Raw genomic sequence first — 20,346 nt, forward strand, 5'->3', positions numbered from 1 at the left:
TTTTTGTCTCTTGGTTTTCTTTTTGGGCTGGCAGGGTAGCCCTTGCTGGCCTTAGACTCACTACTGTAGCCCAGGCTGACCTCAACTTCATAGTGATTCTCCTGCCTCTACCTCGTGATTGCTGGGATCACACAGGCAAACACCACTGTACCATCTGAGGATGATTTTTCTCACTTCTCGATGCTTTCTTCTAAGTGGACTGACTCTTTGCTAGAGCAGCTCCGAGTCTCCCCATGTCTCACTCCGTCACTGGAGAAGGGAGTGATCTACTTCTCTGATTAAATGGCTTAAGAGGCCTGTATCCTTTCCTGTTGCTGTTTTGAAGCAAAGTACACACAACTGTATAATTCTACCCTGTTCTTCCATGTCCTATGGATAAGCAGATTCTGTCACCTGGAGAGGAGGAAGAACATGGGACTTGGCAGAACACAGGAGATCTAAACATCCAAGTGTCAAGGGCTACCCATTGGTCCAATGAGTCACCAGTTGGATCTAAGAGCTCTCGGAAAGTCAGACCAGAAAAGAATCTGATCTAGTTACAAAGTTTATGATGCTTACTGATTGTGTGCACCGACAACCGTCTATATCCCCACAGCTAAGCACAAAGAAAATTTTCCCAGGATCATCACAAAAGGCAATCTTTGGGAATACTCCCAAATAAGCCATGCCCCTTCGCTACTTGTTGCTGTTTTTAAATAAACTCATAAAAGAAACTTAGGGGAGAAAGGGCTTCTCTCTGGCTCTTAGTTATAGGTCTGGCCTGGCACGGTGAAGTCAAAGCAGCAAGAGGTGGCATCATCTGGTCATGCTAGACCCAGAGTCACGAGGCAGAGGGAGAGTTGTACTCAGCTAGCTTTCTCCTTTGTGTGCACCAGAACCCAAGCCTAGGGAATGGGGCCGCCATAACCGTCACAAGCCAACAGTCAGCTGACCTTCAGAGAACTGACTGTTCACATGGCTAAAGAGAGCGGCAGCGTACAACTCACGTGTAGCTGTTCCCAATCGTGTTATGTAATATAACTGCCCAGTGCAGACTCTTGTGTGACCAAAAGGTAAGATCCTTCCATGTCCTTCAGAAAGACATCATTAATATCCTACCACACCGTAAGGAGTTAGAGATATGCACCTTAACAAGCACTTGGAATGCAGCTTCTCAGATTTTAATGATTCAATAGAGCCACTAAGGCTCACTAACTAACCTACACAATGCAGCCAGCTATGGGTAACGGAAGAATCATTTTAAGAAAGCTGAAGGGCCTATCAAGCTAACCCTGCTTAGCTGCCAGAGCCCTTACTCCTATATGAGAGTCCAGTGTGTTAGACAGTGGGCCTGGATGACGCCAGACAGGAAGTGGGAGGTGGGAGGCATGAGGCTGCAGCTGGAAAAGGCTAACAAGACAGGAACCCTGCACACATGAAGCACGTGAAGTGAGCAGATGGTGGTAATGTACATGGTTCTTACATGCTTCTCCTTCTCGGACTTTGCGAGGAAATTGGTAATGACAGTAGGAGTGGTGACCACCGTGACAGGAACCCCAGGAGTGGGCGCTGCAGCAGGAGCAGGAGTTTCAACACAAACAGGAGTAGGCATGACAGCAGCGCCCACATATCTCTTTCCCATCTTCTTCTTTAGCCTAGGTGACACGCTGAGAGAAGCAGAAGGCGGCCTTTTAAAATGTTGGCTGTCAGTTGCTAATGTCACGTTCTTGTATTGATGACTTGTAGACCGTAAGAAAGCAGATTCTCTTCCCCTGGTTGTTCTCTGCTCGAAAAGAGGCAAGAATTATTTTTATTTCACCCCTTAGATTTGTACCCTCTATCTGTCCTCCCCGAGCGAGCGAGAACCTCAGAGCGGGCAGTTTCACTCTCAGTGGGTGTGAATCTGCCTTTATTCCTAGCTTCACAGCCCACTCTTGCCTGCTTTCATTAGCAGACATTAACTGAATGTCCCTTCACCCATTGTTCTAGGAAAAAATATAAAAACAGACAGATGTTCCTCCGTTCCTCAGCAGCACCTGTGAAGATACAGTCCTCGTGAAGCTGGCGGGGTGGTAATCTGAGGTTTGTGTCAAGGTGGGGAAAGGGAAAGGAAGAAGAAAGGAGGGGTGAAGGAGGAATGTGTGCGCTGGGGTTTGAGCAGCTTCTCTGAGGGATGGCTTACTGCTTCTGTTTCTTTCTCCTCTCCCTACTTTCCTTATTTTCTATCTCCACATGCTCATCTTGTTTCAATTTCAAATGAGTCTTTTTAAAAGACTTATTTTAATTCCTTGTGAGTGTGTATGTGCACATGAATGCTGATGTCCTCAGAGTTCAGAAGAATATGCTGGATCCCCTGGGACTGGAGTTTCTGTTGAGGTTGTATGCTAGGAACCAGACTCGCCTGCAAGAGCACTGTCTACTCTTGATAACAAGCACTTAAAAAAAGAAAAACCTCATTTATGAGGAAGCAATGGAGAGCATGAATTCTTGAATGTAGAGAGAGAGCATAGTAGCCGAGATAGATGGATAGATGATGGCAGAGTCCATACAACCTTGGCACTTATACTGGCGTACTTTCTTCTTAATTCCATGTCTTCTTTCTGCTTATTGATCTGTAAAAACCAAGGGCCATACTGGTGATCTGTTATCATTTGCAAAGATTAAACAGGAGAAATCATTACAAAACATCTCAAACAGATTATATGCTGAGTGCTAAAAAGAAATAAACTTGTACATAAAAGTCCCTTATAATAAGAACAGAAGAACATGTAAGTATGACTATTTCAATTAGCATCTATTTATGGCTTTTATGTATTACAGGCTATATAAATTCATATGTTGTTTGCTTATGAAGTGAAATTTTGATACATTATTATATTATATAATCCTCATAATTTAAAAAAATACAAGATAACTTAACAGCTAAATCTCAACAATACAAAGAACAAAATTTATTTTAAGAGTTAATACTGATTTCCAGGCATAAAATAAATGTATCAAAATATTTTATTAATGTATGCCTTAATTCATGTTTGATAGAAATTTATTAGTAATGCCAATTAGTCTAATTATGACTTATGTGAAATTGAAAGGTGATGGGAAATACATGTAACTATTCATCTTATTATACCTGAAACTTTCTCACTCTAAGCTTTGATCAGAATTCACTATAAATGTGTCTTATAACAACATCTTGCTGTCTGAGAGGGTAGTCACTGATGCCTGTGAAGGCCCAGGTCAAGTTGTATCAGAGGCGTGAACTTAGATCTAATGCTATACTTGAGCCCTATTGCAACTGTTTAAAACTTGTTTTCTCCATAATCTTCAACACAGCCATAGCCAAATTCAACCCAGATTTCACAGGAATTCAATAATGCCTTAGCATTCAAATATAGCATTTATTCTGCTATACACAATGTGATCCTTCACAGTGGACCGCATTTGGAAAAACTCAGCAGCCATTCCTGATGAAGAAAAAAACTCTCAGGAAACTAGAGATAAAAGAAAGCTCCTAAGCTTGACAAAATCTTGCTATAAGAAAACAGACCACGCTAGTTTTGAACTCACAGAGATCCGCCTGCCTCTGCCTCCCAAGTGCTGGGATTAAAGAATGCACCACCACAGCCCAGACAATTGTGCTTCTTTTATATGAAGAATTAAAACTCTAAAAATATTCCATCTACAACAGTTTCAACACTACAAAATAATTAGAAATAAATTTAACACAATATGTAAGATCTCAATACTGAAAATGACATATTGTTGGTGGGAATTAAAGACCTAAATGAATAGCTCTATGTCCCCCTTTATGGATTGTCTGATTTAATGTAGGATGTATTAAAACACCATTTTTTCAACCTAAAAATGTTTCTAAAAACCTGCATAAACACAGAGCAACTACAGTGGCTGTTTACCAGTGGAAGGTTAAAGAATCCAGTAGTTGTTCAGTCCACCAGACTGGGCATCTCAACTGGTCTTCACAATATACCAGAATCCTGAAGAAGCAGGCTCTAATGGACTTGAAGTCCAATGAAGAAATGGACTTGCCAGGGAGAGTTAGAGCAAGCAGATGAAGACAGTTAGTTTCCATCTACCATGTCCTTTGTGCAGGCTGCCAGCAGAAGTTGTGGTCCAGATAAAGGTGGATCTTTCCTCCTCAAAACATCCAGATTAAAAATGGATAGTCCCACTTCCAATGATTTAATTAAGAAAAAAATCTCTCAGGTATACCCAGATATTTGGGTTTTAGTTCATTACAGATAGAGTTAAGTTGACAACCAAAAATAGCCATCACAATTGTTTTGCAAAAGTTGAGGTATTTTACACACTACACATAAACCTTTTGTAACCACAGCTCATACTTCTTTCTATATGCACCAAATTTCCATTTACTTGTATTTGTTACTGTCTCTATTTAGATTGTTATCATAGGAAAAACTAGTGCCATGAACTCATCGGGAAGTGATATTTCCTCTTCCAGACTACATTGTGAGAAGCTACAAATGTTTGATAGAAATTTCTGGTGGAAAAATCTAATCTTGGAGTTTTCACAGGTATTGCTTCAGGTTGTATGGGTGGAGGCTTGTTCTGTTGATGTTCGCTATCTTTTGTTTTGTTTTTTTGCAACAGTGTTTCACTGCATAACCCTAGCCTGGCTAGTTGGTCTGGAACTTTCTGTGTAGATCAGCATGAATTTAATTTCACAGAAATCTACCTGCTTTGGGCACCCAATTGCTTTAGTTCTTAACACTGAGAAATTTAGGAACATAAAACTGTTATTGTTTTTCCTGGTTTTCTTTCAAGAAAGTTAGAATTTCCTATAATGTATTTTGATCATATTCAGCCTCCTCCCCTTTTCTACCCTCCCAACTTGCCCCCCCCCCTTTGTTCTCCACCTATCAAGTCCAGTTTGTGCTACCCATATTTTCTTAGAGGTGTGGCCTTTAGCTGGAGCATGGTTGACTTACCAGAGGCCACATTCTTAAAGGTAACTGACTCTTCCTCTCCTAGTAGCTCAGCCCCTAACCTCTGAGTAGGACTCCATGTCTTCCTGCCCTTCCCATGCTGAGGTCTGGTCTGGCTTTAGTTTGCACTGGGCTTGTGTGTGCTGTCACAGTCTCTTTGAGTTCACAGGTACACTGGCCCTGTTGTTACCTAGGCTGGAGGACACTGTTGCCTTTTATTCATCCCCTGCCTTTCTCTTCCACTGCCCGCCCCTCTTTCACAATGACTCCTAAGCTTTGGGAGGGTAGTGGTATGGGACAATGGTCTGTATTCTGTCAATTATATTTTAAATAAACACTGACTGGCCAGTAGCCAGGCAGGAAGTATAGGCGAGATAACCAGACAGGAAATAGAGGTCGGTCAGTGAGAACAGGAGAATTCTGGGAAGAAGGAAGTACTAGTCTGCAGTCTTGACCCAGCCACAGAAGCAAGATATGACTGCCTCACCAAATAAGGTACCGAGCCACGTGGCTAACATGGACAAGAATAATGGGCTAATATAAGAGTTAATAAGAAGCCCGAGCTCATGAACCAATCAGTTTATAACTAATGTAGACCTCTGTGTGATTCCTTTGGGACTTAACGATTGTGGGAACTGGGCAGGACAGAAACTCCAACATCAAAGGACAGGATACAGAAGTCCTGTTTTCCTCATGTCTGCACTCCTTATCTTGGTATCTCAATTTGCCCTCATTTTGGAGTTTTACCCTTCTCTTTGTACATGTGTTAGTCTTGGTAGATTTATCAATTATACCAATTTCTTTAAAAAAACTCATTTCTCCCTGGCAAGAGACCCTGTTCCCATGCTGAGTGGATCCAGAGAGGAGTGAGTGGCCACGCAGTCTAATGGTCCCAGGGAACTGAGTCCAGGCCCTCTCCAATTCCCTAAGCTTTTCTGGCTGTCCAGTGGGGTGTGTTCTCTGTTGCTGGCTTTCTTTACCCCATTCCACCTTGACCCCAAGCCCTCCTTTTCATCTGCGGGGTCCTTGAATCCCCCACCACAGCCAGCTTCAGGGTGCAGGGGATCTGAGAGCCTGCTCCAGTGCTGAAGGAACCTAAGAGAGGGCAGACCAAGAAAAACTCCCAAGTACACAGTCAGCCATAGCAAAGATTGGACCAAGATGCCAAGACTCTGCTGGCCTCATTTGAAGGAAGAGATGGGTAGGTGCCAATGCAAGAATTCCTCCAACATCCTGAAAAGCAACATGATAACACCACAATCCAGCAAACATGCAACAGGAAGACTTGAACATCCTAACCCAGAAGTAATAGAAGAATTTGACTTTAAACATAACATTGTGAAAATGATGGAGACCCTTAACCAGGAAGTGAAAAACTCCTTAAAGAAATGGAAAAAAAAGACAAACAAAAGGTTAGAAGAAATCAATACATCCTTCAAAGATACCCAAGAAAACTAAGAAAAAGCAATCAAACAGGTAAACGAAACAGTTCAAGACTTCAAGACCGAAATGGAGGTAATAAAGAAAACACAAACTAAGGGATGGCTGGATGTAAAAAATCTGGGTAAATGAACAGGAACTACAGAGACAAGTATAACCAACAGAATACAAGAGATAGAAGAAAGACTCTCAGGCACTGAAGATACAATGAGGAAATAAACTCATTGATCAGAGAAAACAGCAAACCCAAAAAATTCTCAACACAAAACATCCAGGAAATCTGGGACACCATGAAAAGATCAAACCTAAGAATAATAGGGGTAGAAGAAGGAGAATTCCAGCTCAAAGGCCCAGAAAATATATACAACAAAATTATAGAAGAAAAATTTCCCAATCTAAAGAAGGATATTCCCATGAAGGTACAAGAAGCATACAGAACATTAAATAGACTGGATCAAAAAAAAAATCCGCCTGCCATGTAATAATCAAAACACAAAACATACAGAATAAAGAAAGAATATTAAGAGCTGCAAAGGAAAAAGGTCAAGTAACATATAAATGTAAACCTATCAGAATTACACCTAACTTCTCAATGAAAACCATGAAAGCCAGAAAGTCTTGGATAGATGTGCTGCAGACACTAAAAGACCATGGATGCAAGCCAAGACTACTATATCCAGCAACACTTTCTTTCACCATTGATGGAGAAAACAAGATATTCCATGAGAAAAACAGATTTAAACAATACATAGCCACAAACCCAGCCTTACAGAAAGTACTAAAAGGCAAACCTCAACCCAAGGAAGCCAACAACACCCACAATAACACAGACATCTGACAATCCTCCACCAACACAACTCAAAGAAGGGAAACACACAAACACTACCACCAAAAAAATAACTGGAGTTAACATTAATATCGCTTAATATCAATGGACTCAATTCACCTATAAAAAGGCACAGGTTAAGAGAATGGATACAAAAACAATATCCAACATTCTGCTGTTTACAAGAAACACACCTTAACCTAAGGATAAACACTACCTCAGAGTAAAGGGTTGGGACAAGGTTTTCCAAGCAAATGGACCTAAGAAACAAGTGGGTGTGGCTATCCTAATACAAAATTGATTTCAAACTACAATCAATCAGAAGAGATGGGGAAGGACACTTTATACTCATAACAGGAACAATTCAGCAAGATGAAGTCTCAATCTTGAATATCTGTGCCCCTAATATAAAAGCACCCACAAAAGTAAAAGAAACATTACTAGAACTCAAATCACACATCAAACCCCACACACTAATAGTAAAAGATTTTAACACTCCTCTTTCACCAATGGACAGGTCAAATAGACAGAAACTTAACAGAGAAATAGGAGAACTAACATGTAATGAATCAAATGGACTTAACAGACATCTATGGAACATTCCACCCAAACAGAAAAGAACAAACCTTCTTCTCAGCATCTCATGGAACCTTCTCAAAAATTGATCACATAAGAGGTAACAAAGCAAACACCCACAGATATAAAAAATATTGTAGTAACCACCATGTACTATCGGATCACCATGGAATAAAGTTAGAATTCAACAACAATTCTACCCCCAGAGAGCCTACAAACTCATGGAAACTCAACAGTCACCTACTAAACCACCCCTGGGTCAAGGAAGAAATAAGAAAGAAATTAAGCTGTAACCCAATTAAAAAGTGGGGCACTGAACTGAACAGAGAATTCTCAACAGGATTTCAAATGGCCAAAAGATACTTAAGGACATGTTCAACTTCCTTAGCTATCAGGGACCTGCAAACAACCTAGATGCCCCTCAATGGAAGAATGGATAAAGAAAGTGTGGAACATCTACACATTAGAGTACTACTCAGCGGCAAATCAAACATCTTTGAGACACCATCTTACACCTGTCAGAATGGCTAAAATCAAAAACACCAATGATAACCTATGCTGGAGAGGATGTGGAGTAAGGGGAACACTCATTGATTGCTGGGGTGAATGAAAATGTGTGTAGCCACTTTGGAAATCAGTGCGGTGGTTTCTCAGAAAATTGGGAGTCAACCTACCTCAGGATTCAGTAATACCACTCTTGGGGATATACCCAAGAGATGCCCAATCATACTACAAAAGCATTTGTTCAAGTCTGTTCATAGCAGCATTATTTGTAATAGCCAGAACCTGCAAACAACCTAGATGCCCCTCAATGGAAGAATGGATAAAGAAACTGTGGCACATCTACACATTAGAGTACTACTCAGTGGTAAAAAACAATGACATCTTGAATTTTGCATGCAAATGAATGGAAGTAGAAAACACTATCCTGAGTGAGATAATACAAACCCAAAAAGAGATGGTGTATACTCACTCATTAGTGGATTCTAGCCATAAACAAAGGACATTGAGCCTATAGTTCACTATCCTAGAGAACCTAAGTAATAAGGTGAACCCAAAGTAAACATATATAGATCCTTCTGGAAATTGGAAGCAGACAAGATTACCAGGCAAAAGTTGGGAGCATGGGGATGGGGGGATGGGGGAAAGGAGAAAGGGGGAGAGAGAAGGGAGATGGGGAGGGTTCGGGAGAGCTTGGGGGAGTAGGATGGTTGCGTTAGAGGAAGGGTGGATATGGGAACAGAGAAGAAGTTATCTTAATTAAGGGAGCCATTTTGGGGTTGTCAAGAGACTTGGGTCTAGAAGAGTTCCCAGGTGTCCACTAGGATAACCCCAGATAGGACCCTGGGCAGTGGAGGAGAGGGTGCCTGAACTGGCCTTGTCCCATAGTCAGACTGATGACTATTTGAATATCACCATAGAACCTTTTCTAGCGTTGGATGGAGATAGAGACAGAGACCCACATTGGAGCACTGGACTGAGCTCCCAAGGTCCAGTTGAAGAGCAGAAGGAGGGAGAATATGAGCAAGGAAGGCAGGACCATGAGGGGTTGGTCCACCCACTGAGATAGTGTTCCTGAGCTAATGGGAGCTCACCAAATCCAGCTGGAATGGGACTGAATGAGCATAGGATCAAACTGGATCCTCTGAATGTGGCTGACAATTGGGGCAGACTGAGAAGCCAATGATAATGGCACTGGGATTTGTCTTTACTGCATGTACTGGCTTTTTGGGATCCTATTCTATTTGGATGCATACCTTCCTAAGCCTGGATGGAGAGGGGAGGGCCTTGCACTTCCCACAGGGCAGGGCACCCTGCTCTCTCTTAGGACTGGAGGGGGAGAGGGGGAGTGGGGGAGGGGAGTGGGAGGAGGGGAGGAAGTGGAAATTTTGAATGGTATTATTTATAAAGTAATAAAAAATTGAAAAAACTAAAAAACTCATCTCTTTTTGATTGACTTCTGCTATTTTTCTATTTTCAGTTTTAATAATCTCTGCTATGATCTTTGTTACTTGCTTTTTTTGCGTTGATTTGACCAGAGAAGGTAAAATGTTAATCCATTGGCTTATTCACATTTGCCGCTCTGAAGTGGAGTTGTTTTGGACGTTTCCTCCGCATAGTTGGAGGGTAGAACATTAGATGACATTACAATGTCTTACCAGCTGTGAACGTCGATTTCAACAACGCACAGAACAGTCTGCAGCCTAGCTTGTTCACATCGTTCTCTCTCACACACTCTCCTTTCCTAGGCTTCGCATCTTTCTGTCATCATTTCTGTGTGATTATTTCTTTTAGATAAGCAATGTTGAGTATGTGTTCTATTTTAATACAATTTAAAGTCCTGCTACTTTTCTTTGGCTAGAATTCTTTTCCTCTGGCTTCTTGCTGTCAGGAATTAAATTATAATGTGACCTGCAGTAGTTTTCTTTAGATATATTCTACTTTGAATTTTCTTGGTTTCGTAAATCAGTTTATGACCCTCATCAAAGTTAGAATGCCATCAGTTACTATGTGGCAGGAAACAAAATTAACATAATAGAAATCAATAGCCACCTAATATGTCAATGGCAAACATACTGAGAAAATCAAAGAAACAATCCCATTCGCAACAGCACTGTCTTCCCAAAAACCTTGGGATAAAACTAACCAAGGAAGCAAGAGACTTTAAAATTTATTTATTTTATTATGTATACAACATTCTGTCTGCATGTATGCCTGTAGTCCAGAAGAGGGCACCAGACCTCATTACAGATGGTTGTGAGCCACCATGTGGTTGATGGGAATTGAACTCAGGACCTTTGGAACAGCAGGCAATGCTCTTAACCACTGAGCCATCTCTCCAGCTCCTGAAGCAAGAGACTTTAAAATGAAATCGGGGCAGGCAGCAGAAAATGGGGAGCTTCCTAAAGTTGCAGACTGGCAGAGTTAACATTGTGAAAATGGCCATCCTGCCAAAGCAATCTACAGAGCCAATGTAACACACATCAAAATTTTAGCTCAGGCAAAAAAAAAAACAAAAACAAACAAACAAAAAAAAAAGCCCAACATTAAAATTCTTATGGAAGTTGGGTACTGATGGTGGTGCACACCTTTAATCTCAGCACTCAGGAAGCTGAGGCAGGGGGATCTCTGAGTTCGAGGTCAGCCTGATCTACAGAGTGAGTTCCAAGACAGCCAGAACTGTTACATAGAGAAACTCTGTCTCAAAAATAAAAAAAAAAATCATACAGAAGCACAAATGATTCTAGACGGTAAAAAACAAAATAGAATCCTGCTGGAGATAACATCATATCTAATTCCAAGTTCCAGTACAAGGCTAGTATGATAAAACCAGCATGGTGCTGGCATAACATGGACGTATAAACCAGTGGAGCAGATCAGAGGATCTAAGCTCATTAAACTGCAGCTTCCCAGTTGACAAAGATACCAAGGAACACACTGAAGAAAACATAGCATCTTCAACAAAGAGTGCTGAAGAAACTGGATTCCCACATGAAGAATAGTGAAACTTGATTACTTGATTCACAAGACATTGGGAACAACAACAAAACCCAATTTAATAAAAATAAAGTTATACTATGTAATAGGCAATAACAGGAAGGGTTGAAAAGAAATCATTCTGGTATGAGATATAGCATGAGGTATTTGATTTTTACTAATAATCAATGAAACAGATTAAAGCAATAAACTTAAATATTATGCATACCAGACTGACTGTCAAAAATAAAATAAAAAATGCTGTTTGCAAAATTGGGAGGCTGTGGAACCCTATAGCGATGTCAGTACTATACATCAGCAGAGTTAATTTTGAAAATTATTTGGCAAATAAGGAATTAACATTAAATTACAATGGGTAGACTCATACAAAGGGCATGGCACCAGGACACATGCACAGAAAGGTTCAGGATAAGGAGGGTCATCAAGTGGAAACCATCACAATGTCTCTTCACTGCAGGAAAAATGGCATTCACTGTTGTGAAAATCTTTCTGGAATAAGCACTCCATGACAGCAGTGAGAGTGGTGGAAAAGAGACCTCACAGTGGACTGAAGCCAGGACAGCTCCCGAAAGGCCTGGGTGTCCGGTCCAGTTTGCATTCTCATTTTATGATCTAAAACCACAAGGTGAGGAGAGTGAGCAAGCGAGGTCTTACAGGAAAGTTTATGTTGCAGGCAGCAGGTTGTTAAGGGCAACAATCCATTGTTTCAGGTATTTCTCTAGGTCATGCTGTTCTAGGTCGCAAATGAAGTCATGTTTGGCAAACAGGCAGTACAATCAGTACTTTAAGTCTCTAAATAAATCAACAAGTCAGTATCTAGGAATCAGTCCTTTCTACTTTATTCTACTTCAGAATAATTTGCAGGGTGGTGTAACAAAAGGATGAGCCTCACTCACAATACAAGGCAATGGTTGCAAAATGCAAAAAAAAAGCACACAGAGCTTTTTAATGATAGGATAAAAGCTATTAATGTAATAACTGGACATGATCAGATCAAAGGGGAAAACTGTATGATTATCTGAACAGACATGTGCAAAGTATCTGAGAATAGCATCTGGTCTGCTTCATTGAACATGCGCCCATTCTTAGGGGAAAAGAAGCCTCTTCAGGCAGGAGTTAACCCTGTAACAAATATCATACTTGATGGTGAAGCACAAAAATCTCTCTAAAATCAGAACCAGTCAAGACTGATCTGCCGTGATACATTATTCTTAGTTACTTGAAGAATTTGGCCAGAGCAATAGAGCAAAGAAATCCAAGCATAGGCTTATCATTCAAAAATTAAGCTAATGTCCCAATAGGAGCTGTCTGGCCGTGGATGTTTCTCAGGAGAGCTGTTGTTACAGACAGATGCCTGGCAGAGCTGCAAGGGACTCACGTCGGGTCTGCTGAACATCTTACCTATGAGACGTAGGTTGGAAAGAGTAAAAGCAGATGCTAGGCCACAAATGCATCTTCTCATAGTTGTGTGTGACAGCCCTGCACTCCCTTAAAGAGAGAGATGGCTTCGACACACTTCCATGAGATAGTAGTTATGACTAGAATGTAAAATCTCCTCCACAGGCTTGTGGATTTGAACCCTTGGTCCCCAGCTGTTGGCTCTGTTTTGAGAGGTTGTAGAAACCTAACAGTGGTTCTCGACTTCCTAATGTTGTGATCCTTTATTGAAGGATTCCTCAAGTTGTGGTGACCCCCACCCCACTACAGCTACAGAATTATTTCATTGTGACTTCATAACTGTAATGTTGCTACAGTTATGGATCCTAATGTAAATAGCCAATATGAGACCTCTGTGGGGGTTGTGACCCCCAGATTGAGAACCACTGCCTAACAGGTTGTGGCACTACTGCAGGGAGCAGAAGAGACAAGAGGCTGGTGTTGAGTGTTCTTTTCTATCACTCCCCATCCCAATTCCTTGAGACAAGGTCTCTTACTGAACCTAGAACTTTCTGATTCTGAGCACACTCATGGCTCCGCCTCTCGAGCCCAGTACTGGAGTTACTGGTACACATGGAAACACCTGGCATACAGAAGCTCATGCTTGTACAGCAAGTGTTTCTGCATGCTGAGCCATCTCTCTAGCCCCACATCTGGAACTTTCCACCCGAGCCTAACATTAGTAGCATAGTCCATTGAGATATATTTAATGTAGCTGGGTGTGGCTGGATGGCTGTGATCCTTTGGCTTGGGAGACTGAAACAGGGGGATCAGCAGGTTCCTCCCTCAAGAACACAATAAAGAACAATGAAAAGAGTAGAGAGGGGGTTACTAAGGTGACATTCTGACCGCAGTGCGCCAAGGAAAGGTTATTAGAGGGTAAATGAATTGGAAAGGAAGAAGATCAAAAGAATAACAGAGCAAAGACATCTCCTTTACGACTGGCTAGGTATATTTCCAACTTACTATTAAGTAGTATAGCAGCTATCAAAATGTGGTCCGAGAATCCTCAGAATCCCTAAAGCCGTTTTGGGTTCTGTAAATCATAAATTATTTTCATAACCATAAGGCATTAATTCCCTTAGGTCTTTCAGAGCTGTCATGAGTGTCCAGTGGAGGTTCTCAGAGGCTATGTGAACAGCCACTAATAAAGGGAGTTCTTCCACTCACCAGTTTTGCCCTCTGCCCTTGGGACTGCATAAGAAGATGGTACAGGTTGAACAGGGCTTTCAGCTATCCAGCACTTCAGGGGACACACTGGACTGACCAGTGGGTAGTGAGATCATGAGAGAAGATCTCCTCTGACAGCCTGTGCCCAGTCACACCACCACTGCTCATTCAGCATTAGTCTTCCCAGAATTTGGGGATCAGCGAGGTTTTGCTCAGACCACTGGAAACATCAGCTTCCCATCTGGTCGGCCAGACACTGCCACACATAAGAGGACCAGACTGACTTGCAGCACGTACTTAAAGGAAGTTGGACATCTGGAGCCCAATTCCAGAAGCTCATGGGCCCCAGGAGTCTGTTAGTACTGTCCCCAGAATGGCACTAGAGTCCAAACTGTACTTTCTGTCTTGACTCTAGGCAGCACCAAGAAAGCAGAGAGAGATGAGGCATATGGGTATTAGGTCAAGGAAGAGGCTCAACCAAGCTTCTCTTCTGATGGGGAACTCACTCCTTTGCACACTTCAAGACAAATGGGAAACATTCACTTAAGGACCATGGGAAGATGCAGAACTCTTTCCTGTGCTTTTCCAAGTCCCTCCTAGGGATACAATTTCTCCATATGCTACTGCAGGGATATGAAACTCCCCCCTCCCCCGCAAAAGACTTGTGTGTTAAAGGCTAAATCTGTAGAAAATGGACCCAACCATGGAGAAGCTACTGGATCATGAGTACTCTGACCTAATTAATGGATGTGTATACTACTAAGGGATTAATAAGTGGCCGGCATTATTAGGAAGTAGTTGAACTTCAAGGTGACACTTTAGCTGGAGGAAATATGAAGCAAGTTCTTAGGGACTCTATCTTGTCCTGGGTCCCTCTGCTTGGCCTCGTCCTGATACCTCAAGCGCCGCCATTTCTGGCCCCAGATGTTCTACTTATCACAGGTTTAGGGACAATGATCCCAGTGAGCTACAGTCTGGAACCTTGGGAACTGTGGGTCCAAATGACTCTTTCCTCCTTCGATTTCTCCAATATTTGTCTCATGACAATTCTAACATGCCACGTGTGATTGCCTACCTATGCTTATTGGGTTGTTTTTTTTAAAATATGTATTGACTTCTTACACGAGGCTTTCAACAGGCCAGAGAGTATTGTGGGAAACAGTAACAGAAAACCGAAGAACAGGAGACTGTCAGGGAGAAGATAGCTGTTTATAAAATAATGGCCAGTTCCACGTTCCACTCCCTCCAGCATACTCCTTCCCTCTGGCTTATGGACAAACAGCACAGCATGAAACAACAGTGCCAACATCCTCCCAGTCACCTCCTTCCCATGCAGCACCAATGCCCTGGGGAGGTGGAGGGAAGCAAGTCCCCCATGACAGCCTTCGTTTGGAGGACAGGCTTAAGCTCGCGCCCCTACTAAAAACCAGAACCCCCCAAACTAGTTCCAAGCATACTAAAAACTCTAACGTTGTTCTGTTTTTTGTTTGTTTGTTCTGTTTTGTTTTGTTCTTGAGGCAGATGCTTGCTGCTTGGCAACAAGATTGGGGCTCAACAAACTCCTAAACAACAAAATAAAACGGGATTGGTTCCCCTGTGGGTGAGACAATAGCACCCGTGTTAAACACATACTGTCTTTAAAAAAGCAAAGGGCATGGGGGTACTCCCAGGACAGGCGCGAATTCACTGCTGGAGAACTGCGTTCTTCTCCGTGGCTGCTGACAAGCTAACAAAGTCACATTTACTTCCCCCCAGTAAAAACATCCCCTTTAATCACTACGTGTATGTTTAACTCTTTTGGAGGCAGAGGCTGGACTTGGCTGGAAGAGTAGAGGAAGGCAGGCTGTGGGAATACCAGAAATTCACCAAGTGTACTCAACAGAGGGCGGCTTTTTATATGCAGGTATTTGAAAGTAAAGGACCAAATAAGGCAATTGCCAACGTGTGGCGTTTGTGAATAGTGGGTCTTAATTTTTCCCCCTCGCCTGCATTTCCAAGTTGGTTTCATAGAAGGCTTCATTGTAATCCAGGACCATTGTTTTGCATTAATTTCTATGACAAGGAACCCAAAACACAGGGTGCCCGGGAGTAACAAAACAGAGTTGGGGAGACAGTCACAACTTGGCACAAGTGTGACAAGCTGTGAAAAAGGCAATGTTTCAGGATCCGAAGTGGTGTGGCTTTCCTGGAGCAACCTTGTCGCCTGCAGACAGAATCATATTCTTTCCAGGCACATTGGAGACCCAAGTCAAGCTGTGTTTTATTTTTTATTATAATAAACACAGTTCCCTGTAACAAAGACGTAGTGGTGGTGATCAGCTGACAGCCAGACCAGCACCAGGAGCTGGTGGTGAGGGCCCTGGGGGTGGGGAGGGAACTGATAAAAGGCCAGCCGTCTGGAAAGTTCTCTTTAAAGAACTTGAAAAGGCAGTGTTGTCTTATGAGACTACCACAGAATGCCAAACTATCTAGCTGGGCTCCTTTCTTGTCAGTCACTGTAATTTGTAACTGAAAATGGCAAATCCTTCAAAATCCTGGCCTCTCAGCTTCCGTTTTGCTTTCAGATTTCCAGAAGAAAATGAAAGTAGTTTGTGCACTGTTTTAAGTGGGCAGACTGTGTCTTACCCAGAGTTTACCTCCGGTTTATCATAGCATCATTCAGATGTTCCCACACACACCTACTTAGAAGTCTCTACAATTATATGTACACTTAGGAGTTTTGATGAAGTAGAAACAAACAGTTCACAGCAAAGTTACAGAAGCAGAAGCTAAAACATTCAGGTTAAATTAAAGTATCGAATTCAGATTCCTTAGAGGGAATATAAATCATCTTACCATATCTTGAATGGCTAATTTTTCACAATCCAACTCATATCTCAATCTGTCTCTACTGTCCATTAACTGTAAGAGAGAAAAATATGGCATTTTGATTAAAGATAAGAATACAGCACCTAAAATGCTTTCCTCAGGAGAGCGTGGTAAAAACACATTTTAATGAGGGAGAAAAATGGATCACAATATGACCAAGGAGAAAATTAATTTCCTACAGGTTATTATGCTTTGATAATATTATTATACAAAACATAATATCCAAAAACAATGCCAATGTACTTAGAACTTTCCTTGCCACCCTCAAATATGACCTCACCACGCAGCCCAGTGAGTCAGCCTAGTTCCCATAACAACTTTGCTTAACTTTCCATAGGTGACATTCTCTTGCTTCATATTTTCATGCTATATTTATTTGCATATCAAATTATACTCATATTGACTGAAAATTCCCCTTAAAACCACACATTTTATCTCCGATCCTACGCAGTTTTTTTCTTGTTTCTGTTTTTGTTTTTGTTTTTGTTTTTTTTTTTGTTTTATTTTTTTTTTTTTTTGGTAAAATTCAAACCTTAATTTAGACCTTTGCTCAGCTCAATCAATTAATTGTAATTACTAATCTGATAAACATCTCGAGTCACAGTCAAGACTATATTGTCTACTATTTATTTAAGCTGCCCACTGACTGGTCACCCTGGCTCAGACCCCCCTCCTCTTCCTATTCATCTTTTTTTTCTTTCTTTTTTTGGTTTTTTGTGACAGAGTTTCTCTGTAGCTTTGGTGCCTGTCTCCTGGAACTAGCTCTGTAGACCAGGCTGGCCTTGAACTCACAGAGATCCACTTGCCTCTGCCTCCTGAGTGCTGGGATTAAAGGCGTGCGCCACCACTGCCCGGTTTTATTCACCTAGATGAAACACAAGTCTGAGCCTAGCACAGTGCCCAGGTTTCTCCACGGACTCAGAAGGCATCCAACCCCTTGGCATGAGTGACCCTTTCCACTATGTCTGATCTTTGCCATCCTCCCTCTCATGTACCTCCCCGCCCCAGATAGTGAAACCACACACCTTGCCCTTTAAAAGATGGCTTCTGATGGCGCTTAGGATTCCCTTCTGGACTCTCATTTTCTTTCTGCCTAGCTCTGTCTGGCTTCTGGGAGGCAGTTCAGCCAGCTTTGATCTAACCTACAGCTTCCCCAGCTTGCTGAGCATCACACTCCTACTGTCCCCTCTGCCTCCTGGTCTGCCACCTACTAGAGTGGCAGTTTCAAAAAGAGACTGTGAGGTGGCAGCAGATGGAAACAGGCTTAAAGTCTCTTTTGTTAGATCCCTGGAATTAAAGCACAAACGCTACTGAATTCTATACTGTAGGGCTGTGATCCCAGACCGAAGGTGAGAGTCACACCCGCTTTCAATTTTCTTATTACAGCTACCGATTAAAGAAGGGAACCTGTGTCTTAGCTGATACTCGAGTTTGTTTTTTCCATTCGTTCTTGTTCTGCCTGCCTCTTCCCCATGCTCCCTCTAGTTTCCCTCTTTGTCCTCTACAACAGATTCTCACTTTGTCGTCTCAACAGGTCTCTCATACAGCCATGTCACTTGTCAGGAAGTCCTGGAATACACTTCCCACCACTCAGCAACACTCACACTTGGACGCCAGCTTCTATGTCCTCTTGTCTTCTGGGCAGCCCTTCCAAGAGGACCAGGAGAAGACAGAGCACGGAAATGTCTGGGAAGATTTTCTAGAATCCTCCAGATGGAGTCAGATTCTCTTCTCCATGTGTTACTCTGCTCTGTGATCTTGGTCCGTGGCTTCACAGCAGGCACAGTGTGTGTGTGTGTGTGTGTGTGTGTGTACATGCGTGTATGTGTATGTATATACATACATACATACATATCCACACATTTAAACTTTTTCTGACAGTAGTGCAGTGTGTGACATTCAAAACCACCTAATAAACACCACTGAACTAATTTACTGAAGGGTATTAGGAACAAACTTCAAAGATCTGTTCTTTCTTGTTCAACAAGGTCTGACCTGCTTCCAGATGGCAAACCACTTCCATACACAGTATTATCTCTACTACATACATTGTAAGCCTGGGAGAAAGAAGAGGGGGTGCAAGAACTAGTCCACAGGGCAAGCCAGAAATAAAACAGGAACCTAGGGGTTTAGATTCTTTCTTCTCAATAAGTGAGTCTATATTTTGCATCTGTATTAAGTTCCAGTAATTTGAAGGAAAAGCAAGAGAAACACAGGACTTTCAAAGGATGAGTGTGTAGTGGCCTTTCATTTGTATGTTTAATAAATAAAGCTTGCCTGAGGATCAGAAAAGTACAACAGTCACACTGCCCACCCTTACAGACCAGGCAGCAATGACAGACATCTTTAATCCCAGTAGCCACACTAGTTTGCCAGAGAAACCAGGTGGTAGTGGTGCATGCCCTTTATCCCAGAACTAGAGAGGACTATAAGATGGGAGGAGACAGCTCTTAGGCTCATCCTAATTTCTGAGGTTTCCTGGAGGCGAGATCACCATTTTCTGACCGAGGCTGAGATAAGAGCCAGTGGCTGGTTGCTTTGCTGTTCTGGTCTTCAGGTTGTACCCCAATATCAGCCTCTGAGCTTTTATTATTTGTTTTTTGTTTTGTTTTGTTTTGAATTTTGTTTTTGAGACAGAGTTTCTCTGTGGCTTTAGGGTCTGTCATGGAACTAGCTCTTGTAGACCAGGCTGGCCTCGAACTCACAGAGATTGACCTGCCTCTGCCTTCCAAGTGCTGGGATTAAAGGCGAGCGCCACCACTGCCTGACTCTGAGCTTTTATTAATCATGCTTCATCAGTGAGCTGAAAGAGATCTGCTATACTACAGCAGATTATAGTGAAAGGTCCAAAAACCCTTTCATAGGGAATTGCATATCAGATACTTGTGATTCCTAACAGTAGCAAAATTACAGTTATGAAGTAACAATAAGAATTATTTTATGGTTAGTGTCACCACAACATGAGGAACTGTATTAAAGGGTCACAGCATTAGGAGGGAAGCTAAGAACCACTGTGCTATAGTTATCCAAAATAGAGCTGGCAAACAGAAACACATTGTGAGTCATATAATTAAACTCAATTTCAGAGTAGCCTTGTTAAACGGTAAAACATAACACTAAAACTATATTTTTATCTGTCCCTACAAAAATACTCCAAATATCAATAAATATTAGAATTATAAGGGAAATATCTCAAATTTTATATAAAAAATTAAAAAACACATGTACATATAACTTTTTCAATTATAGGGAAAATTAGAGAGCTAAGTTCTTATCTATGTAGATTTCAGGAAACTTACAAATAAGAAGGCAGATTCATTATCTAAATTATTGAAAACATGAAGGTTTTTTCCATTGATTGAAACAAGCATTGGTTTTTTTTTTCACTTAAAGTTAAAATTGTTCAAAATGAATCTCCTCAGTTGCATTGGTCATGTTGCAAATGTCCAGTGGTCACGTGTGGCTGGGAGAAACAAAGCCCTGGGCAGCCTGTGACTGAGCGGGGTCAGTTCACACTGGGCATGGTTTGTGTGGACTGAGCGGGGTCAGTTCACACTGGGCATGGTTTGTGTGGACTGAGCGGGGTCA

At 41.8% G+C, this 20,346-nt stretch overlaps 1 protein-coding gene across 1 annotated transcript in view; it reads right to left on the minus strand.

The window, feature by feature from the left end:
* The window catches only part of C16H10orf67 (chromosome 16 C10orf67 homolog), a 92,361-nt gene that overhangs the window by 36,679 nt on the left and 35,336 nt on the right, over positions 1-20,346 (minus strand). The window contains exons 8-10 of the mRNA XM_005354677.2: positions 16,726-16,791; positions 2,532-2,591; positions 1,463-1,762 (exon numbers count right to left, since the gene is read on the minus strand). Coding sequence (XP_005354734.1) covers positions 1,463-1,762; positions 2,532-2,591; positions 16,726-16,791 — 426 coding nt within the window. The remainder of the gene's footprint in view (positions 1-1,462; positions 1,763-2,531; positions 2,592-16,725; positions 16,792-20,346) is intronic.

This window comes from Microtus ochrogaster, chromosome 16 (assembly GCF_000317375.1).
Source record: "Microtus ochrogaster isolate Prairie Vole_2 chromosome 16, MicOch1.0, whole genome shotgun sequence".
Lineage (NCBI taxonomy): Eukaryota > Metazoa > Chordata > Mammalia > Rodentia > Cricetidae > Microtus > Microtus ochrogaster.